At 28.1% G+C, this 24,868-nt stretch overlaps 1 protein-coding gene across 3 annotated transcripts in view; it reads left to right on the plus strand.

The window, feature by feature from the left end:
• Positions 1–6,969: 6,969 nt before the first annotated feature.
• LOC107437697 (uncharacterized) overlaps positions 6,970–24,868 on the plus strand; it is a 35,479-nt gene continuing 17,580 nt past the window's right edge. Inside the window, exons 1-5 of one of the 3 annotated variants that reach the window (XM_016049774.4) lie at positions 6,970–7,239; positions 11,790–11,848; positions 15,635–15,846; positions 17,571–17,628; positions 23,150–23,568. In XM_016049774.4, the coding sequence (XP_015905260.1) occupies positions 7,190–7,239; positions 11,790–11,848; positions 15,635–15,846; positions 17,571–17,628; positions 23,150–23,568 (798 nt within the window). In that variant the 5' untranslated portion in view covers positions 6,970–7,189. Of the gene's footprint in view, positions 7,240–10,951; positions 11,034–11,789; positions 11,849–15,634; positions 15,847–17,570; positions 17,629–23,149; positions 23,569–24,868 lie in introns of those variants that run through there. The other 2 variants (XM_071186789.2, XM_043045865.3) reach the window with 2 other exon arrangements.

Below are 24,868 nucleotides of genomic sequence, written 5' to 3' on the forward strand. Positions count from 1 at the left end.
AATTTTGTGGATTGATGAGTGGATCGAGCAGGGCGTGGGACATCCTAGTACTTTTAAAAATAGATCATAACTCAGTTAATCTTAGGTCACAATATTTCAATTATGTAAATTAATATTAAATGCGGCAATGTTTAAAACTGCTGTTGTCGTCGTCTGCCTTTAAGGCAGAAAGGGTGCGATTGTTCTTGTTTTCCACTGGCGCCATCTATGACCAAGAATTTAAAGCCTGTCGCACCCATACGTCACAGCCGTTTATAGGGCGGATCCATTCATACAGCCATTCATTCATCCACAGATAATTTTGACCAGAATCACAGAGCGTTCAATCTCTAGTTAAGTACCCCCAAAGTTATTGATTTGTTATGGGGACATGGGCAACTTTGTGACCCGACAGATTTAACATGCACCAGACACGACACGGGGATCCTCAGCCGGCTGGATTCGAACTCCCGCTCCCACAAACATGAGTCCAGCGCCCTGGCAACCAGGCTGGTCACAATATTTAATACTAATTTACAAAATTAAATCCTGCCATCCTGCCTGAAAATAAATAATTTATTTATTAAAAACTAGCCACCGCCGGTGACCAGCTCGTCAGTTTTTAAATAAAGTAGAGTTTCAAATACTTTGAGAATAAAAAAAGTACAGTCAAAAAGCAAGACAATACGCAAATATACTCTCATTGCTCAAGTGAGGGTGGATTGTATATTTGTTTCTAACATGTTCGTATCACTGATGTCTATATATTGCTGATTTAATGCTTCAAGATTAAAACTCGCGTTAACGAAAAATCGGTATGAGTTTAAACATAGGGTATCCAGGATTCATTGACCTCATAACTTTTACCCTTTAATCACCTGCTATCATTTGAACGCATTTTTCTGCGTGTTATTAGTTATTTTATTAGCATAAAAGGGAACGTTACTTTTTTTTTAATAAAATGTAAAGTAAAAGATAATGTACAGTAAGAAATAAAGAGCAAAGTAAATTAAAGTAGAGCGCAAAGTTTACTAAAGTTAAGAGTAAAGCAAATTAGTAAAAGTAAAATGTAGAGTAAAAAATTATGTACAGTAAGGAATTAAGCGTAAGGTAAATTGAAATAAAGCTTTAAGTTAACTAAAGTTAAGCGTAAAGTAATTTAAAGTAAAACGTAAAATAAGCGTCAAGTGAAAAGTAAAGTAAAAAGCAAGGCATAAAGTAAAGCGTAAAATTAAGCATAAAGTAAAGCGTAATGTACATTGTAAAAAGTAAAGTAAAGCATAAAATATAAAGTAGAGTGCAAATTAGTTTAAAGCAAAGCGTGAAGTATAAAATAGTAAAGTATAAAACAGTAAAGTAACGCTTAGAGTATAAATTAGAGTAAAGCGTGAAATATTAATATTTGCTCAATATTATTATTTTGCGCTTTTGTTCAGTATTATTATTTTATAAAATTCAAAATACTAATATTTGCATCTTACTTTTCTTTAAAAATAAAGTACAGATAAAATTAAATGTAAGGTAAAATGTGGAGTATAAAGCAAAGTGTACAGTATTATGTAAAGTATAATATAAAGTGCAAATTATAAAATGAATGAAACTATAAAGTAAAATAAATATAAATATTTGTTCAATCCAAAAAAGGGGGTTCAATCCAAAGAAAGACATATTTGTTCAATCCAATCCAAGAACTTTTTCTCACTTCATGCACAAACTTTGGTTTTAATTAGATATTTCATTTTTTATCGAAATTCGTCTGCTTCGATTTTCATTTTTATTTTTTAACATTTTGTTACGATGCTGTTTCCATGACAGCACAACGTTAAAATAATGAAAAACACGCATTTTTCAAAATTCGAAAGACACAACATAGAGGGATGGAAAATATCGCCAAACAATCAAAAAAATATTTCGAAATCTGCAACAAAAAACTCAATTGAGTGAAACTGTTCAAAAGATATTAGGAAAAGTTTTATCTGTTACAATGGGTTTCCAAAATTAAATTTAGTATTTTCGATATTGCACCTGAACCAATTGACACCAAAAAGTGGTGCCTTCATACAAACTATCCCATAAAAATTTATAAATTGAAGAAAAAAAACACGATCTACACGGTACTCCCGTTCTCGAATTAACCATACATCCCGCTTTTATATATACATCGTAAAATTTTGGACGCAATGCAATAACTCAAACTAAAAATATTAAAAAAGAGATTTGATGTACTAAGAAAAGTATTCCTATAACTCTCTTCATTTGGCTTTTTAAATTTATATGGAAACTATTTAGTTCAAGACTAGTCTTTCGAAAACCAAACAATATCCAAACCATAATGGGTTTCTTTTTTTATTATTATTACGTTTGAACTTTGATAGTGACAGATAACGTCATCAGCATACATGGCAACGTTACTTTTAAAAAGTAACGAGTAAAAGTACAAGTATTTTTAAAAAAAGTTACGAGTAAAAAGTTCTTATTTTAAAAAGTGACGAGTAAAAAGTACAAGTAAAAGTACAAGTACTAAACAAAAAAAGTAACGATTTAAAAAAACATTTCTAGGAAATCGAAAATTCAAAGTATACTAAACTTTTAATGAATAATATTCTTATGTTCTTGAATTTTTTTGCAAAATTGTTGTTATTTATTTCATTACTTTTAATTTTGAAAGTTAATGGACATTAATTTATTTTTAAATTCGGAGGAATATTATAATATAATAGTATAATATAATTTTAAAATTAAATATAATTTTAATATCAAACTTCTTATGGATTTGCACGAAAAAGAAATTTTATCTATTGATTTTATTTTTTAGTTTATTATTTTTATTTATTTAAATTAACGTTGATTTAAAATTGTTTTACTTTATAGAAACGCGTTTTAAAAGCACAAACATAAACAAAGCAAACACGGGGTTTCAGATAGATTTGTGATCTTTGAGCTAGTAAAAAATAATTGAATGTGCAGTATTAGTTGAAACAGAACAGTCTACAGTTTTATTTGAAAAAATCGCTAATGCTGAAGTCACGCGAGAAAATAATTTTCCGAACATTTCTGCCTAACGGAATAATTAAAATTTGTAAACGAATTTCAGTATCAGCGGCTAAATTAATACCTTCGAGTTTTCAAGAGTTAAAATAGTAATTATAATAGTTTTCAAATAGTTCTGAAGTTCTTAGAGATTTGACTGGGCGTTGTTTGACAAGGTCGGGCATCAACATAATTTCAGTAAAAAATGTACTAGGTAAAAATGTATTTAGTAAAAAATGTATTTAATGAAAAATGTATTAAGACAAAAATGTATTATTAGTGAGTTCAAAAAGAAAATTGAAAAACGTAATGACAAAATCCAACATTTCTCATTTGAAATGTATTAAATAAATACATAAAACTCGAAAATGAATGAAAATAACTTGCTAATTAATATTTTTATTCATTTTAAAAGGTCATGGTATTTAAACACGAAGTTAGCTGTGAATGCATATATATTGCACACTAATTTTATAAATTGAAAAAACATAAGCATTTTTTTTAATTAAATTTTTTTTTTTAGAAAGCTTACCGAGTTTTAGAAAAAAGTAACGATTTCATTCGACATTTCCGTTACAAATACTTGTACTTTTTCCCTAAAAAGGTAGCGAAAGTACAAGTAAAAGTACTAAATTTAAAAAGTATCGAAGTACAAGTAAAAGTACGTACTTTTTACTGGTACCGTCGGTACAAGTAACGAAAGTAAAAGTACTACCATATATGGTCATCAGTCATCATTGCTATATGCGGTCAGTGTCAAATAGTACTTCATTTTAATTTATGATACATACCATATGGTATGTATTATATTATATATATGATATATGAACTGTCATATATATGATAGTTTTAAATAGCAAATCAAATATAATGACATTATTTGTAAGTGATCTAAATTTTTTTTAACGATACTCTGAGAAACCATTTCTAGCTCTCCAACTGTAGTGGTTGCTTCTCATTCATCATTGTTTTTTTTTTTCTTTCTTTCTTCTCAAAAGTCAATAAAAAAGATTATTTTGTTCATAAAATCTATTATTATTATGAACATTATGTGACTACAAATAGGTATTTCAAGGAAAGAAAAAAAGCTCTCGGTGAAGTTACAATACTTCATCATGCTAAATTTCCACTCTGTTGATTCATTTCAATTTTTTTATTCTATTGAACTCTTTGTTTTTCTTCCACGCACTTTCGTAATTTCAAATTTTTGTCTTAAAAAGTAAAGCAAAATGTAACTTAAAGCAAAAAAAGAGAGGAAAAATCACAAAAGTAAAGCTTTTAAATTCGAAATAACTTTCAAGCAAATTAAAGTCTCGAAAACTTTGACTTGAAACTCGGTGGGAAAAAAATAACTTTCAGTTTCATGAAAAAAGCATTTATAGTTACAAAAGGAAGGGTAAATTTATGCTGAAAATCGCATTAAACCATGTCAAAATAAAATAAAATACATTTCCCCTACAGTGCACTTAGTAACTTCGATCCGAACCGGAAGGGTCGATTGGTCGAAAGATTATCAGTATTTTTCAGATATATGACAATTAGAAATAAAAGAAGAAGACTTGGAAATATATACAGGTAATCTTCAAAAATTGAGCGACGATTTTTAAATGCGTTTTGTTGATTTGGAAAACATTGACATCCCTGATAGGATTATTGAGCCATTTTCTGCTCAAATTGAAAACGTGGACATCAACCTGCAAGATGAGCTTGCTGAATTATTATGGAGATTTGAAGCAAAGACGCTTTTTAAAAATTTAACAATACGCAAATTTTGGACAAATATAAATATAATGCAAAAATATGTAAGACTCATTCATTCGAAATAGCTCAGCGATTTATGATAGCATTTCCAAGTTCCTATATGGTTGAAGCCGGTTTCAGTCACGTAAATTCAATCTTAACTAAGAACAGAAATAAAATTAATGTGGAGTTTCGAGGGGATTTAAGATTAAAATCGACCAAATTTGAACCCAATATAACGAACCTTGCAGAAAAAAAAACACCAGGCACACCCATGCCATTGATTAAGGAGCAATAAATCCGTACTTACTTTACTTACTATTTCTACTTACTTATAATTACTTATTATTTCATAAATATTAAGGTATTTATATTTCAACATTAATATATTTTTCATAAAACTATTGTTACACTATGTACTACTACTTTAATAAATGTTCAAAATCATAAAATAAATGTACAGACACAGTATCTAATAGAGTTTTATTTTAATTAACGGAAAATTACTTTTATGGGGTTCGATGGAGATTTCGAAAAATTATGTAGGGGTCGATGATCAAAACAGTTTGGCAACCCCTGATTTAGACAATTGTTTTAAGACAATTGTTGTAATTAGACTTTAAAGTTGACATGATAATTATTTTTTATTTTGTTAGAGGATTTAACAGTGAGCAACTTCTTTTCATAATGTATTTATTTTAGAATTTCCAATTTAAAAAGAGAAAAATCAATCCGTTTTTTTCCTTTAATATTCTGCTTTTTTTTCTCTCTCTTAAATAAAATTTAAAAAAAAGGAAAACTAGCTTAATGCGACTGAGTTGCACGAAAATGATGTTTTAAGTGCAATATTTTATACACAAATTGGAAACTTTTATGTTTCATAAATCGCGATCGCAACGCTCGAATACGCCACCTGGGGAGAAACCGGTTTCATGCCTTTAGCCCTTCTCCCTTCCCTCTCCTCCTTCTTTCAGTTGTATAGGAATGTACTACGATATTTTCCCTTTTTATATAATAAAAATATTTCTTAAAATTTCCATGATACTTTTCTTTAGAACTATGTTTAATGCAGTTTTCAGTTCCATATAGGTTTTCAAGTTAAAAGATTTTAATCTATATGAAAATCCGGAGAGAAACTAACGTACTTCCTTCCTCTTTGACTTTCCACACGCTAATGGGGAAAGCATGTGAAGTGTTGCCATATAGGAAAAGAGTTCTGCTCTACGCCACCTGCAGCCCATTTCGATCGCCAATTGTCATATGGCAGCATTTATATGGAAAAGCGCTTTTAAAGCCAGGCGTGGTGGATCTTCCCTCTTTATTCTCCCACTAAATGATGTTGTTGTTGTAGTTCATTTACGTCGCACTGGGCTATTAGCGACGGTCAGGGAAACATCCCTGAGGATGATCCGAAGACATGCCATCATAATTTTCCTCTGCAGAGGGAATGACACCCCTGTTCGCTAGCCCGACGACGACCTGCATGCGAAGTCGAGCACTTTACGGTAGAACAGTTTAACGAGGACCCATACCGCACACCCTCGTTCCCTACGCAAGCTAATCCAAGTGGTCACCCTCCCGCACACTGACCGCAGCCAGTGATGCTTGACTTCGGTGATCTGCTGGGAACCGTGTCTTAGCGATCAGTCCACTGCGGGATCCCACTAAATGAAGAAATTTCTCACCAAATTTTGAATTTTTTGGCAACCCCCCCCCCAGCCCCTGCTGGATCCGCCACTGGCTGAAAAGTATTCACAGGGTCTCGTTCGCATTGTAATGGAGCAGTTCCTCTTAAGGGCCAATTTCACTTTATGCCGATCACGCAACTCCGATCACCATGGAGGAAATATAGTAAACCTTATTGGTGAAACTTATTTCCCCTCCCCTCCCCCGAGATGAACTCTCCAATCAAGTTCTCTCTATCTTTCGACGATGATCAGGTGTGGAAATTATTTGCAGCTGAAATACTCCCTTACATTTTGTTTCTAAACATTTAAAGCGTATTTATGTCTCTCGCTTACAATTTTTTTTATCTTTAAACGGACTCTCAGTTGCACGTTCCTGAAAGATATTGTTTTTAGGAACAATTAACGTTATATGCGATTCTTGCAATTCTGATTGCCTAGAGTCATAAACAGTGAGAACAGTATCGAAATTTCTCCAATCATGTTTTCGGCAATTTCAAATGGGTGAATCTCATGCAGTTAGAATGAACCTTTAGATTATTCTTGTACCAATTTGGGTTTTAAAATTATTATCTTTAACTGTAATTGCTTAAAAGAAGCGTACAAGTTGTCTTGTTCTGTTATTTTATTTATTCTAAAATTTTAATACGCTGTTGTGAATGGTTTAAAATAATTAAGGGATTCATGTATTCTTACTGTTATCCCAATTTGTTATTTAATCTTTCTAATTTTGATACAAGGTCTTCATGCATTAAATGTCGTCTGACAGAATAGAACGCAAACGCAGATCTGAGTTTGTTACCAGGTATGTATGCTTGTTAATGTGTAGCACGATGATAAACAATGTTTTTGTTATTCTGTATATTTTAACACTCTTATACTCCTAAGGATCTCAATAGTTCTTTTTAATTGTTCTCAATTTCTCGCTTAAGTTTGCTATAGTGTTGCCTAGTGTCAAAAAATTCAGTTTCAAAAAACGTTTTAAATCTCATTTAAGTAGGTGAAAACGTTGTATATTCATTTTAACTAACTTGCGCTATTATTTATATCAAAAAGTAATAAGACTTTTACATTTATGATTGCTGTCAGCAATGATACTTTCTGTTAACTTAGCTGTGAAAATATTTTTCTTGTTTTTGTATGTTGTTGTGGAATCTTGATTATTAATACTCTGTCATGAAATATATTTATACTTACGAAGCCTTTCTGATTGTTTCAAATTATTTAATTAGGTGTTATTTTAAGAGTTTTAACGTGATTTCCTGTAATTGTTTTAATGATAATTTGATTTATCATGCTAACTCGGGTTAAAAATAAGTTCATTTAGTGAAGTTAGTTCATTTAGTGAAATTTGTTGACCCATACAATAATGTTTTTTTCTTTTATTATTATGTTCATTATATATGGTTACCAAGGTATAAAAATTAACCTGTTGATTTTAGTAACCTTATTCAAAACATCTAAAAAAATTTTTAGTTCTGTTAATTGTTTATATTCTTGTTGCTGTAGATTAAATTTTATATCTGAGCATCACCATGGGACCTATTGCATAGTCTTAATAATAAAAATTTTCCTGATATTTTCGTATATGCATGGGTGACCTATGAGGGGTCTGTCCATTGTATCTTTACTACCGTTTTGCGGTAGTTTCTCAAAATGCTTTTAATAAATCGAGTTCTTGTGCAAACCCCGTTCTCGTTGCAATTTAGGGAAAAGAGGAGCTTTTTTGCTAGGCGTCTTTTGCGAAAAGGTAGCATGTGATTGGTTAGATGGTGCAATGTGGTAATGCCATATCAAAACAAACTTTCTTTTTTAGCTCAGTTTTTTAAAATGAAACAACGAGGCTCTCCCTTTGCAAACTTACAAAAAGTCAAAAGTTTAACATTATTATGAAAAAAATTTTCCTCTGTTAAACTTTTTTCTGTATGACCTAGTCGAAAATGTTCTCATGTAACGAAAATAATTTTGTGCTAGGATTGTTAAATGCATGTTTTAATTAAATTCAAGTTGAAATTTAACTATGGACAATGATTTTTACGGAATTTTAAAATTTGATGCAATTTTAAGCCCACAATTTTAAAACAGCAAAATTATCTTTATTATATGGGGAAAATATACGTAAATTTACCTGTTTATAAATGATTTTTACTTGAAGTGACATTTTTGAAAATATTTTTGTTCTTTACAATATTTTTAAGTTTAGTTTTTAACATTTTCACAAATTATGTCTAAATTTTCACAAAATAAGTACTTCTAAAAAAAAACCAAGACAGACTCCTGCCTATGCACGAGGAAATCAATCATCAACATTACATTTTGTTTTAAAAAAACATTTCTAAATGTTGTTCACAAATTAAATAGGTGACGAAATTAACTGATTTGGTTTACCTTTCGCAAGTATACTGTTGTACAGTCCGTAAAAAGAAAGTAAGAAGAAACACCCTAAATAGCTCAAAAATATACCCTGAAAATAGTAAATGAATTGATCCCTTCTCAGGGTTTTCGACCCTCCTACAAAATATATAGATTGGTAATATACTGATGGATTAAATATATCCTCCATCTTTATATTGATTATTATTTTCATTGTCTCCTTAATAAGTAAGTTATGAAGTATAAATAAAATAAGAAATTATTAGTACTATAGCAAAGTATTAAAAATGCAAGTATTTTAATTCCCTGAAAAAGAATTTTTTTTTTCTTCTTAAATCATTAATAAAGGAATTAAATGTTTTAATAGTACGAAATAATGATTTAAAGAAAATTCATTAGATTTCGACCCATGATAAAGTAGTGAATAATATAAAATAAAAGTTAACTTATTTGGCATTTAACTAATTTTTTGGCAACAATGGCATTTAACCAGTTTTTTTTTACTTTTCAATTCTTAGTAATAAACTGCTAGTTATTGCAATGGTATGGAGAATATATTATGTCTTCATTTTTTAAGTGCAGTAAGTAATATTTATTGCTTATATCAAAGTTCCTATCAAAATGAGATAAATAATCTTAAATACATTTTATTTTTCGTCTATATTGCAAATTATTTTGTCTCGTTTGTCTTATTAAAACAATTAAAAATTCAGGTTTCTACTTTTAATTCAAAAATGAAATATTAAGAAAAAGTATTTTGTGAAACTACCGTTTTTCTTAAAGTTGAATTTGTGAAGGTACCGCTAAACGGTAGTAAATTTAGCCTGGACAGACCCCTGGTTGATTAACAGAAGTTAATAGTGGTGCTTTTATATCATTCATGAGAATTTATACTTTGCATTGAACTCACAGAAACTGGCGTCTACTTATGGCAATAGTCTATTTTCAGTTATGACTGAACCGGATCACGAGTAGAAAAAACTTTCCATTGATCTAGAACTTACTGGGCAGTTTTCCTTCACTTATTCTCTTAATTTTGGCACTTATTTCTGTATCACAATAATTACATTTAAGTTAACTGCTTTAAATAAGCATTTCTTTAACCTCTTGACATTCTGGACAAACTTTGCTACCAATTCCTGCTGGCATTACAAAAGCTCTAAAAATAAGCTTTTTATTTTAAAGTGAGTGTTGTTACTCAGGCAACTGAAATTGACCGAAAGACAGTTTGTTTGATTTACAAAGAATTTTTTAGAAAAGGGTCTTTGGCAGTGCTCTTAATAATGAACAACTAGTCAAATTTTCATTTTATAATGTAGCCAAATTAACTGCTAGTGAAATTAATGACAAAACGTAAATATTTACCTCATAAAAACCCTAATCTTTATTTTGAATGTAAACAAAAATTGGTTTTGAGGCAAGCAAAGAGGTTTTCCCTTTCTCAAATGTACCCAAAGCAGAGCTTGGTGCGTAATAAAACAGGTTGGACAGCTTTCCTTGCTTTAAAGATTAACTCACTTATAAGGCAAACTTAACATTCAAACTAATATAGTTATGAGACTCAGAGTTGGCATGGTTTAGGACAGATTGGATTAATCCACATTTGAAACCAGGGTTTAAACTGTCATGTCCAAAACCCCTTTGTCTTAAACTGTCCAAAACCCTTTTATTCAAATTATGTCACAATTTTAAAAAGTATTTGGGAAAATAAAAGGTTAATTTCTGAACAAGAAGCAGACAAGGTTCTGTTCTATCAAAAAAATTCATTATTATTTTTAATATTGCATTTATTTATCCTTATGCAAAAACATAATTTATCAATATTAAAAACATATTTATTCATATTCATAGTTAAAGGATAAGTTATTCACTTTGGTTGTTCAATGAATATTTGGAGCTCCAAAAGTTACAAATCTGTTCTTATTATTATATTATTTTCTTTTAATAAGTTAAAGCAAATGGTATAAAAAGTATCAAGTATTTATTGATAAATGTAATTATTATATGTACAATGGTTACACATATAGAACTTTTACCTTTTACCAATGTTGAAGGTTTTAGACAGTTTAGGACAGTTTTAGTCAGTTTAGAACAGTAAAATCCCCTTCCTGTTTACTTTGTGAATTCCATTTACACTTTCTTAAAAGAAGTGAATTTGAAATCTGGTGATACAACAAGTTGGATAGACAAAAGAGAATGTGCATTGTAATACATAGAGAATACTAGGTAAGATAGAAATGAGCTGTCAATCATTTCATTCTCCCTTTTTTAAGAGAAGTTTGCTTGGAATTTTTTACTAGTTAAGTGAAGAATGAGAATATATAATTTTTCTCTTCTATCTTCTACCTATTATGCCTCTTCTCTTCTGTCTGTCAACATGATAGATCAAGAAACATGATAGAAATGTAGGTATTGTATTTCTTCTTGCAGTACTTTAAGATTGAAAATTCAATTTTTTTTAAACAGGTTTATTATATGGGATTTTATATTATTCTTAAATATATTGAATCTGGCATTTTCAAAGTAAAACTAATCCTATATTCCTATTTTAAACTTATATATATAATATATATATTTAAAAATATACTTTTTTTTAATATTTTTATTTTATTTATATTAAGAAAATTGTTAGATGAGCAAAATTACTGTAGTCAATTAGTCTGCAAAAGATTTTGCTTTGAAGGTTTTCTTTTAAACAAAAATAATAAATCTTTTGAGGTAAAAATTAAAATTGAGACCTGAAAAGTGTTAAACTAGGTGACATCTTGAATAGCTTTAAAAATGTCCAATTAAACCAAATAAACCCCACATGTTTATTCATTTATTTATTTTTTTAAGTTAAAAGAAAAAAGCCTGGGTTTCTTTCAACTCAGTCTCTGGCGATGAAAATGTGATTAAACAAACATTATTTTTTATTTAAAAATAAAAAAATTTGCCATATGATGAAATGTGATTTTATATAAGAATTTATTTTTTCTTTAGTGATAACAGTGCGGATGAGCATCCAGCTGCGAAAATCAGAAGGGTGGACTCTGCAATAAGTATGTTTCATCCAGATGGTGTCAATAAAATGTTACATATTTAATGACTCCTATTTAGAAGTAAAAATAAAATGTGGTTATGATATGATAATTATAGTTAATGCTTACATTAGTACTATTTTTATTTATGTACTTTTTTTTAAAATTTCCATTTGTTCTAAGTGTTACTTCAATTAACCAGTTGGCTTATACAGCCATTCATAGCTTTGAAGCAGTGTTGGCAAGGTTTAGGATAGAATGGATTAATCCACGGTTTAAACCGTCCTGTCCAAAACCCCTTTATCCAAAGCTGTCTTAAACTGTCCAAAACCCTTTTACTCAAATTATGTTACAGTTTTATTTGAACAATATTTAAAAGGTAAAATAAACATAGAACTAATAACATATTGATAATTAAATCTACTAGAGAATATTTGTTTTTATTAAAAGTATAATGTTTTATTAATATTGTTTGACTCTTCAACTTAAACATTAAGCAAAGGATTATTAATCAGTAATCAGGTTCAATTGGTCCTCTCATTCAATAGTACGTAACTGAAGCTTGACCTTGCCATACAAGTTAAGCTATTAAGGGGTTAGTCATAAACAGGTTTATTTATCTATAGTATTATTCAAGAATACTTTTATTTCATTCATGTTTGATTCTTTTAGCATAGTGGTGATACATCACCAGTGTCAGTAACTGAAACTGATGTTATGCCCTTCAAAACTGTTAACACATTTTTCAGTTATTTTGTATTCCCAATTTAAACTAGTGTATTTTTATTTAAAAACAATTTTTTTTAAAAATAGATGTCTTTTTTATCATCCTGTGATGCAGAAGTTATAAAAATTTTTTAAAAAATATAGTGAAAAATCAGGGTTGGGTTTTTGACGTCAAAAAGTGGTTTTTGACATGACAAGGGTATAATACTGGTTTAAACCGTCAAAAACCCATCGAAAATGTCAAAAACTGAAGTTTGCCAAGAAAATATATAAACTTCAAAACTACCAACAGTTGCCATGCATTAGATTGAAATTTAATTATACTATAGGTAATCAGCAGGTTTTAAAATATTTTTTAATTAAAATTAAGGTAAAATAACAGATTTAAAATCTCAGAAATTTATATTCAAATGCATGTGCAGAAAAATTATGCACAAAAATTGTTTAAATATTTATATTTAAAAATTTTTTTTTTATTTTTGATACTTAAGAAAATTAAAAGCTTATTACTATGCATTTTTGACATATAAGGAACATATAACTAATATTTATAAGGAACTTACAAGTTATGTTGTATAAATACAAACTTGATACAAGTGTATAAAAATTTTTTTTAATGTTATACCGAATATCTTTATTATCCAGTATGTTAATTTGAATTTAAAAGTAGTTATATTTATGAATAATGATAAATATAATTCATATTGTTTATTATATTTATTTATAATTATTACACTTACCATTTTAAAACAATTTTCATCTCTTAATTTTTTTTTCTCCACTTGTATTAAGAATACAAATAATGCATATCTTGAAAGCAAGAAGTAATTATTCAACAGCTGAATATTTAGATATTCAACAAAACTATATCGTATTCAGCAAAATGAAATTCACAAGTATTTGGATAAACTAAATTTTCAGCATAGTAAATGAATAGGCTGAATATACTGTAAATCGACACTAACTACTCTGTGTATTTAACAGAAAGCACTTAAATTTGTATTGTCTTATGTTAAAAAGATTATTAAGAAGATTTAAAAGAATATTAAAAAGATTTTTCTTTAAAAGAAGATGTCTAATGTACAAAACTGCTATTGTTTATCTTTAAAAATGTCTAATTTTTAGTATAATCTATACAATACGCTAAATTTGGTTATAAATAAATTTCTTAATAATATCACTGCAGATTTTCAATAACACATGAAAATGAATACATAATATTACAAAAGATGTGAGTTTTAAGTTCAAGATTTTGGTTACTATTCAAAATATAAGTGTTTCTTCAAAATTTAAAATTTATTTTTTCTAGAACATATTTAGAAACACTATCCTTTATAAAAAAATATATAAATTTTATGTATTAATTAAATTTCACATATGAATATAGGTTTTTGACATTTTTGACAGTGAGGTTTTTGACGTGACGGTTTAAACCATGGTTTAAACTGTCAAAAACTGTCACATGTCAAAAACCTGCCAACCCTGTGAAAAATAAAAGGTTAATTTTTAAACAAATTTAGTATTTTTTTAAAAAAATTATTATTATTTTTTTAATATTGCCTTATTTATTCTTATGCAAAAACATTATTTATCAGTATTAAAAGCATATTTATATTTAAAGGATTAGGTATTTACTTTTGTTGTTCAATGAACTGGGGAGCTTCGAAAATTATAAACCTTTTCCTATTATATTATATTATTTTCCTTTAATAAGTTAAAGTAATTTGTATAAAAAATATCAGATATTTGTTGATACATGCAATTATTATGTGCACAATGATTACACCTATAGAATTTTTCAAGGTTTTGGACACTTTAAGCATTTTACCCAGTTTACGACAGTTTTATTCAGTTTAGGAAAGTAAAGCCCACATGTCCTGTCCAAAACCAGTTTAGGACGTCCAAAACCCCAACCCTCCCTGCTTTGAAGTCAATTATTACATTACTGGGTGTGAGACTGACTGAGCAGTTAAAGCTTTTTAGAATTTTTTCCTTCATGTCAATAGATGACATGACAAATTATATTTGTAAGTCAATGGTTAAGAAGACTAATTTTCATCCTACTGTTATAATTATAGTTTTTGTTGTCTTACCAGTTAGTTAAGTAATATAATAAATTAATCAGGAAATTACTTAATGCTTATTCAAACTTGCCCATTCCCCTTTTTCCATTTTATTTTTAGTACTCTTTTTTTTTTTTTTCCAAAAATTTTTTTTTGAAATTTCCTCTTGAAAGTAAATATAAGCCACTTAAGATATATGCTTGAATGATTTTAATTAAAAATTCTTTTCATAGGAATGATTTTGTCTGTAGTTTTACTTAGTTTGATTTTTTTTTTAAAAATCATTTAAGTATCTTGTGCACCATATGTGGATTAAATATGTGTGGTAATGCAGTCGAACCTCGCTAACTCGAACCTCGATTTCACGAATTTTTCGATATCTCGAAGAAGAAAAATTCCCTTCAAATTTTCTATACACTCAATGTTAAAATAAACCTTGATTTCTCGAATTTTTTTTTCTAATCCTATGGTAACTTAAACTTTTTTTCTACATAAATAGTGTAGATTTTTTTTTCTGAAAATAAAAAAATATTCCCCCAAAAAAATTTCAAGAATAGAAAACCAATTCTCATAATCATAATCGATTCTCATAATCATAACCAATTCTCAAACAAACACTTTCTGTAGTGGACACTGTGAGGAGATTTATTGAGAGGCAGACAAATATGTCAGAGGAGACATTTAAAGCTATAGAGTCCACTTAGAAAATGTTATAGAAAAATTTTCCTACACATCTCTAAGCAAACAGCTATTGAATCTTTTTAAGTGTAAAAAGTGTTTTTAGAATAAATATAGAATAGTAAATAAGGTCATTTTTCTTTATTCTTCCATCGATAACATACGATTTTCGATAATTCGAATTTTCGGTATCTCGAATTTTTTCTCCTTTCCCTTCAAGTTCGAGGTTTAACTGTGTATATATGTGGATTAATTAAAAGATTTTTGAAAGAAAAATATTTTAAAATTTTTTTATTTATTTTTCTTTGCATATTTTTACTAATCATTGTCACTTGTACAGTTACAGGTCTAGGGAAAAAAGTTAGTGACGTTTGTAAAACTTTACTTAGTTGGATAACTCCAGGATTTCTGAAAAATATGGCTGTCCGAGTATCTCGTCAAGCAAACTCAAGCTCCATGAGAATGGGAGCAGAAAATAGTTTTATGAATCCTTATCCTATCGAAGTGGATGATGATGATGAAGAAGAAATTGCAGTTATTGGTGTACAAAATGTAAGTGTTAATATAATCAAGGGTTTGTCCTGGCCAAATTTACTACCTACTATTTATCGGTACCTTCACAAATTCAACTTTAGGAAAAACACAAAATACTTTTTCTTAACATTTTATCTTTGTATCCCGTAAGAAACGATAAATCCATATTTTTGTGTTGATTTTTTAATATACTTTTTAATTTTCACAAATTATGTCTAAATTTTCACAAAATGGGTACCTCTCAGTAAAGCCTAGACAGACCCTTAATAATATTTTATATTTTTAAAAGTATAGGACATAGGAAAATTAAATTGTTTAGCTGTGAAATAAGTTTTGCAATCAAAATAAAATTTTTGTGCCGTAAGAAGATTAAAAAACAGTTGGTAATATTTTTAAAAAAGTATCGAGTAGAAGTTTAAAAGATTTGTTTAGTTGTTTTCAGTCTGCTAAGACTCCTTAAGTTTTCAAAGAAAAGGCTTTCATGTTGAAAACTTAAGAAAATACAAAACTTTTATTTAAAAAAGCAAATTTTTTTTCTTGCATTGTTTTTCATTTTTCTATTTAGTGTTTCAGTCATTTTTTGATTTAGACCTAAAGAGGGTTTTGCTGCTACTAATGTTACAGTTTTCTTTTCTTTTTTATTAAAAAAATTAGTGTGATTTATTTAATTTAATTGTGTCAATATTCTTTTTGTTGTTAAATATAAAGATGAGTATTCTTGATGTTTATGTGCTAACATCAGGGTACATGCCTTAAACATGTTTAAAACAGTGTTTAAAGCTTGTACATTGTAGTAATTCTTTCTATTAGTAATGTTGCAAGAAAAAAAATTGGAGAAATCGTAAAAGAAAGATATGAAATGGCTTTGACACTTGAACGTTTCTTGGCAAACGTTGTTGGTCCTTAAGTAAATAATCCCAAGAAACTGATTCAGTAAGATATTACTGGATTAAAAATTTCTTTGATACATTCAATACAATATATAAATACAATCAAAAATATTAAAAATATACAAATTGGAAATAAGTCTACATGTTTCAAGCGCAGAAAAAAGCTGCCTATTTTTATGACTTGCCAGATGTGAATGAAAAGAAACCAAAGTAATTTGAACTATAAAATATGTAGTTGCTAACAAAAAATGAAAAAATAGAGATGAAGAACAAAACTGTCATTTACCTAGTTTTGTTTCTCCCCTTTATTTTTTCATTGACAACTTAACGTTTTATATTTTAAATCATTGCTTTCTTTTAAGTCTTGGAAAATTGGTGCCTATTTTTGAGCATTTAAAGCATGTCAATTTGTACATATTTGAAATAAATGAAGTTTTTGATCAAGTAATTACTAGTCCCGGTTTTAAAAGACTTTCACTTAATGAGGCAAAAATGGGTATAGACCTTGCAATGTAACTAAGTCCTGGATTATGCCCAATAAGCTCCGTTTTTCAGCTATGTGTTAAAATCAAATCAAAAAGCTTAATGTGATGTCTGTTACAACTTGAAATGTAAGCCATTTCTAACATAACACAAATAAAAATGTTTGCTGTTCATGATGCCATTGTATACAGTGGTATGCTCAACTGCTGGTTTGAAAACACTAAAAAAATTACATGGATTAAATTATTAATTAAACAATTACAATTAGAAACTTGTTTTATTCATCCTTTACTAGCATATTTTTTGTTGATCCAGCACAGTTTCTTTTTTAATGTATTAAAGTATTGTTTTACTAATTTTTTTTTACAGGGAACTGGTGCACCTCCAAGATCTGCAAATTCATTAAAAATGAATTTTCATCCTAGGGGTAACTTTTTTTACATTATCTATACTCAGTAATTTCCTGTTGAATATACACATGTTTTTTGCACATGCATGTATCTTTTGTTGAAATATTAGGCAGAGTTCTCCCTAGAAATAAAAAAGGGTAGGGTACTTATGGCACTCATTTGATACCGTAAAAATTTATTTAATGTATTATGAAATAACTGAATTTGACTCTCAACGATTTTTAAATTACACTCTTATACAGGAATGAGATTCTTCTGCGGATTTGCAGATTTCCGCTCTTTTTTTTCAGATTTTTCCCGCTAATTTCCACTGAAATTTTTTTTTGAAAAAGTTAAAATATTTTCTGAGGAATTTAATTCCTCTGAAGTTTCTCTAAAAATCATTTCCTTGGGATAAAACTGGTTGGCCTTTATACAGGGATTAGATTTTTTTTGTCTCTCGAATTTCAGCCTTTTTATCAAAAACTCTAATTCTCTAAAAGTTTCGTTTTTTTATTTTAAATAAATATCCTGTTTTTTAAAAAAAAATTCAGTCGTTGTAGTAAAATAGTTATATTTATTTACGATTTTCAAAGATAAACAGAAAATTCAAACTGCATCCTAGCTGCTAACCTTTCCGCATTTTTACTTATATTAGCTATTTTCTCCGATTTCACGCACAGAAAATGAGATTTTCCGTATTTTTTATCCGTCGGCGGGATAGCTCGTATTTTCGTAATTCAGATGTCGCTGCTTCTTGTATTCTTGCGTGAAAACAAACAAAAAAAGAAAGAAAAAATAGAGATGGATTTGCGGTGAAAATATTTATTTGCTCATTCAGTTAATCTTGTAAATTTTTATTTGTTATGTCTATACAAAAACAATACAAACAAGCCTTTTAGAAGCCTTTTAGTCCAGACTCTGCAAATATCTCAATTTTTATTCACGCAATTTTAATATCAACCATCGATTTTCGCATTTAACTGATTTAAAAGTTGCGATTCTTATTTACGTTATTTAAATACCTTTCATTATGATTCTTATTTACGAGATTTAAAAATCCAATATCGTGTTTTGTATTTATGCATTTTTAAAATGGCGATTTTATTATCAACCATCGATTTTCGTATTTGCCTGATTTAACAGTTGGACGTTGCGATTCTAATTCAGGCGATTTAAATATTGTACATTGCGATTCTTATTTACGAAATTTAAAAAACCAACATCGCGATTTTTATTTACGAGCTTTTAAAACCCAATGTAGCGATTCGTATTCACGCGAGCTTAAAATCCAATGTCGTGATTCGTTTTTGCGGTTGTAATATCACGCGATTTAAAAATTATGTATCGTGATCTAAAAATTATGCATCATGATTTGTATTTTCGCATTTTTTAAATTCGATGTACAGTTTCATATTTACGTGATTTAAAAGCCTCATATCGGGATTTATAATCACATGGTTTACAATAGGGGTGCACAACCTGCGGCCCTTCGACTACTGAAGTGCGGCCCGCGAGAGTTTCTAAACACAATAAAAAAAAATTTTAAAAATGGCAATTTTTAATCGCACTTTAAAGTCATCACGTTTTGACGCAATCAATTTTAACAGATTCTTTAGTAAATGTACGTTTAACGCGCTTTCTTGAAGCCGAATTTATCGTAAATATAAATTATTTTTTTTTAAACAGTTATTCCGCTTTTCTACATGATTTTGAAAATTCCGAATTTTTATAACGACGCGAGTTTCAGATCGCAAATTTAAATAATCACTTTTTGGCCACTTTATTTGTGACGATTTCATCTTAAATCTAAGTGATTTTTTATCTTTTTTTTTTTGCAATTCTTTCTTTTTTTTTTCAGCAATTTTTTTCGACAGTTATTGCTATGCGTTCCCATGTATTATAAAAAATTCCAATTGTTCTATTACGACTTACAAATTTTAAATCATGCATTTAACATGCTTTATTTGTGATGAGTTCAGCATAAATATATTTTTTCCCAATTATTTCTATACTTTTCCACATGATTTTGACGATCCTGTTATTTAACTATGATGTTATTACGACACGTGATTGTTAATCACGCAATGAAATAATCACTTTTTGATACGGTATTACCGTACAGTTTTATCGTAAATCCTAGTTATTTTTCCTTCTTTTTTATTTCCGCAACGAATATGATTTGGTCGAATGTGGTAATGAATTGTGATTTGATCAAAAACCAGATATTCGGCAAAAAGAAGAAGAAAAAATCTATTGAACGCCGTTCACTTGGGGCCAAATAGCAAAATCTTTTAGCAGTATAGCAACACTGGAACTAAAATTTCAATGCTCAGAATAATATTTCCTGGAAAAACGCTAATTAACTCTAAAAAATAAGGCCAATCAAGAACGTTTTTGAAAATGTCGAAAAGCGAAACAAAGAACATAAAAATCAATCTTAATTTTTGAAAATTTTTTTTAAAGCTGAACATCTCAATTTTTCAATTACCAGAAAAAGCCAAGAAAAAAGAATTAAGTCAACAGAAATGCTATTAAAAATTACTGCGATATAATGAAAACGTCTAAAAAAAGTTTTTTTTTATTTAAAGAAAATAAAAAGATAGAAAAAATGTTCTTAATTTTTTAAGTGAAAATCTTATGCCGAAAATCTCAATTTAAATTTTTCTCATTGCCATAATTTTAGAAGAAAAAAAATTGCTATAAAATTTTTTTTTATTTGTAACTTTATTTTTAAAAAAATGCTGAGTCATAATAAAAATGCCTAAAAAAAGAAAGAGAAAAAACAAATCACACTTTTCTATGTTACTGGTTATTTATATAACAGTACAGGGAAAGAGTGATAATAAATTAATAGTATGAGACGTTCTGTTGAAATGCTGGGTTATAATAAAAACTGCAAAAAATGGATCCTTCTCAATTCTCAAAGTATCGAAAAAATGACAAAATTGACTTGTCTGATTATAATTTAAAAAAAAAAAGTAATATCCATAAAAATTCAAAAATAAAAAAAACTTAGAAAAATGCATTTCTAAAAAATATTTTGCTAAATATTTGACTGATCATTCAACCAACTGAATTTTTCACAGAAGGGCCAAATACTCGTTACATCCCTCCCTAATTTAAATGCAATGTTATTGCAACTTGAGAAATTCATAAAATGGCGGAAAACGTGAATTTTTAAACTGCTCACTGTTAGTAGTTTAGATTTCAATTTTTTGTTGCTTAAGTGATCTTTTTCGATAAAAAAAAAGGAAAATGTTTACGATATAAAAATTCTAATAATTAATAAAATAAAATAATTAAGTACATTACAGAATAAGCATTGAATTTTATTTCGAACTATCACAGTTTTGTTTTTATTTTAGGCTTTTGTTTAAAACCTATAAATTTTCTTCAATTAAAATATTTAATTTGAATTTATATTACTTAATTACGACTAAACTTTTTCCTACTTTCATTCTGTGGGCATTGCAGTTTTTCTTTTTTAATTTATTAGAATTTAATTCTAAAATGAGTTTTCATATTGCATGATATGATAAAAAAAAAATATTTCTTTCCTTCAATGCTTATTTATTTTGATAAATCTATTGTTCATATGATAAAAATAGCAATTTTTTTTTTGTAAAAAAAAAATAAGTTTTTTTATTTTTGAATGAATTCTAATAATGGAACACTACTAATTTATTGATATTACTAAGTTTATTAATAAAAAAAATGGAACGATAATGTTTAAATAAACATTATTACATTTGTCATTAACATGTCTAAATACATGTGCGGCCCTTCGTTAGCCAACCTGCTGTGCAAGTGGCCCTTCACTCAAAAAGGTTGTGCACCCCTAGTTTACAAGTTTAAAAATCATACTTTTTTTGTCAAATGTTTGTTTATTTATGTATATATATATTCTTGGATTTCCTCTTTTTTACTTTCTGACTACTCTCATCCCTGCTTATACTATTTTATGTGTGTTTTTCAAAAAGTATGAATAACTGTTTAAACTTTTAGAAGTTATAAAAATAGCATATTATCTAGAAAAAAATCTTTATTTCATGCCTTGACATATCTTCAAAAAACAGCCTTAAACTTAATACTATGATCCATGACTGTTTCAACTTAATGAAAGAAGTATCTTAGGTGGCAAAAAAATATTGTGGCAATTATTAGTTATCAAAAATAAAAAGAAAACGTAGAAAATGCAGAAATATTAAATATTTTTAAAAAATATACTTTGCAACATTTCTAATGAGTTTTCTTTAAACTTTTAACAAAATAATGTAATAAAATTCAAAATTATTATAAAACAAATGGACAAAATTTCCGCATTTAAAATATTACATACAATTTAATGTAACAAATTTAAATTTAGATTATAAAATAAAAAAAAGAAGTATTTTCTCACGCTCTCCACCATCCTGAGCCTGTCATTATCATCCACATGTTCATAAGTTTTAAGATCGATCATAACAACATTAATATTATTTCACCTTGTCAGTTACAGAATATTGTAACTTTTGTAAAAGTTTTACACATTTTGAACAAAGACTTATGTAATAAATACATTATTAAAAAACAAAAATAAACTATAATATTAAAATCAAGTCACTATGAGTAAGGATGGTAATGACAGGAATAATTTTTTTTTATCTTGCCTTATTATTTAATGCATTTACATATTTAGGTCTATTATTAACAATTCAATATATTATAAAAATTTAATATGGGCAAATTAAAGGATTTATGTAATTTTACGTATTAATGTTATTAAAAATTTTTCAACACTTTTTCTTTTTAATTAACTTAGAAATATTATACTTTTTGTTTTCAGTACTCAAAACCTAAAGTTTAACAAATTATCTTAATCATAGAGTTTAATGTTTCCGTATTTCATTAAATTATTATCATTGTAGTACTTAATTAAATCATTGGCATTGTGGTGCTTGTTAATTTTAAATTTTATTTATTTTTATAATCTTTGAAAGCTATCTGATTTATGTTATGTACATTTTTATTTTCTTGTATTAAATATAATTAAAATTTTTATCCTTGGAGTGATTTTCTTAATGAGACGCTGTATCCTACTAAGCTGGCTTAGCATTTTGACTTTACTATTGTCTGTCTCATAACTTATCAAAATTTGGATTAATATTTTGTAAAATTGCATGTAATACAGTAGGGAACCGATTATCTAAAACGATCGTGACCATCGCTATTCCGGATAACTGATTTTTCCGGTTTTCTGAATCGCTACAAAAAGCTGTTTTTTTATTGTTAAACCCAACAACAACAAAAAAAAAAAAAATATTTGGAAATAATCTTAAAAAGAAGAAGAAACGATGAAGGAATACACTAATGATTATTTCCAAAATGATGGTAAGGTAAACATCTTTCAAAAAAGAAAGAAAAATCCTAAAATCTTACGAGGAAAAAAAAAATTTTTTTTTGAAAAGGGCGGGAAAATTTATTGAATTTCTTTCCGGTTTTTTGGTTTTCTGGGTTTTTGGTTTTCGGGTTCTGTACTGTATTATTTATTAATGACACTGCATATTTTATTTTTAGGTTCTAGATCAAGCAGCTCTTCCATCTGCCCACTTGCATATACACAAGACACCTTTTCTCTTTCTTCTGATAATTGCTATAGTAATAGAATATCAAGGACTATGGAACGTAGAAAAATGAATGGCTTTCCTTCAAGGAGAGAGGATAAAAATATGCCCAGACAAAGTGAAAAATGTGTTGCTCCTATAACTAACCCACGCAGTGAAATTGACATTTTATTAGGCGATGACATTAAAAAAGATGAAGTAGAAATTATAAGTGAAGTTTATCCTACAGTGCATTCATTTCATCCTACTAGAAAGATTAGGCTATTAAGCGACTCTAATGTCTCTGAAAATGGCAGAACTAGGTATAGAGATGATAGTTTTAGTAATAGGCCATGTTCCCCGTATCTTTGGAAGTCTTATACTGCTAATGAGGTAAGATGCCCTGAAATTATTTGAATAATCTTGTTGTTATCAGGGATGAGATTTTTCCTCTTAGCTGATTTCAGCTTTTTTCGCTCTTGTCTCACGAATTTCAACCTTTTTATCGAAAACTCTGATTCTCTAAAAGTTTCGGGTTTCTTTTATAAATATTCCGCTTTTTCTGCAAATTCCGTCATTAAAATAAAATGGCATTTATTTCCGATTTTAAAGATAAACAGAAAATTCAAATTATGTAGCTGCCAACCCTTCTGCATTTTTACTTATTTTAGCTATTTTCTCCACTTTTACATGCAAAAAATAAAATTTTACGTATTTAGCCCGTATTTTGTAATTCAGACGTCGCTGCTTCCTGTTTGCTGGCATGAAAGCAAACGAAATAATAAACAAGAAATAGTGCTGAAAATATTTATATGCCCATTAAATTAATCTTGTAAATTTTTATTTATTATGACTAAACAAAAACAATAGAAAAAAGCCTTTAAGAAATTTCAATTCCAGAATCTACGAATATCTTGATTCTTATTTGCATGATTTTAATATCTTACATTGCTGTTCTTATTTACGAGATTTAAAAATCCGATATCGCGGTTTGTATTTATGTGTTTTTAAAATCGTGATTTTATTATCAAACATCGATTTTCATATTTACCTGAATTAAAAGTTACGCATTGCGATTCTTATTCACATGATTCAAATATTGTGCATTACAATTCTTATTTATGAGATTTACAAATTCAATATTGTGATTTGTATTTACGCATTTTCAAAACCTTATGTAATGATTTGTATATGCACGATTTTAAAATCCACTGTTTTGATTTGTTTATGCCGTTGTAATATCAAACATAAATTTTCGTATTTATGCGTGAATTAAAAATTAGACATGGGATTCGTTTTCTCGCTATCTAACAATTACACTTCATGATTTGTATTCGCATTTTTGAAATCCAATTTATGTCAGTTTCATATTCACATGATTTTAAAGCCACATATCAGGATTCATATTTCTCTAAATTTAAAATCAAATATTGCAATACTTATTCACACAATTTTAAAACCGTGCATGTGATTCATAAGTGCATATTCATGAAAAAATTTAAATTAATAATCAGGATTTATTATCACATGGTTTAAAAATTACACTTTTGTGTCAAATTTTTGGATACATATTTTTTATATATATTTATTCATTCTTGGATTTCCTCTTTTTTACTTTCTGACTACTCTCATCCCTGTGTTATAATAATTTGTGTGTTAATACGGTAGAACCTTGATCTTTCATTTCTCTTCA

This window comes from Parasteatoda tepidariorum, chromosome 9, assembly GCF_982258835.1.
Source record: "Parasteatoda tepidariorum strain Cologne lab strain chromosome 9, Ptep-v5.0, whole genome shotgun sequence".
Lineage (NCBI taxonomy): Eukaryota > Metazoa > Arthropoda > Arachnida > Araneae > Theridiidae > Parasteatoda > Parasteatoda tepidariorum.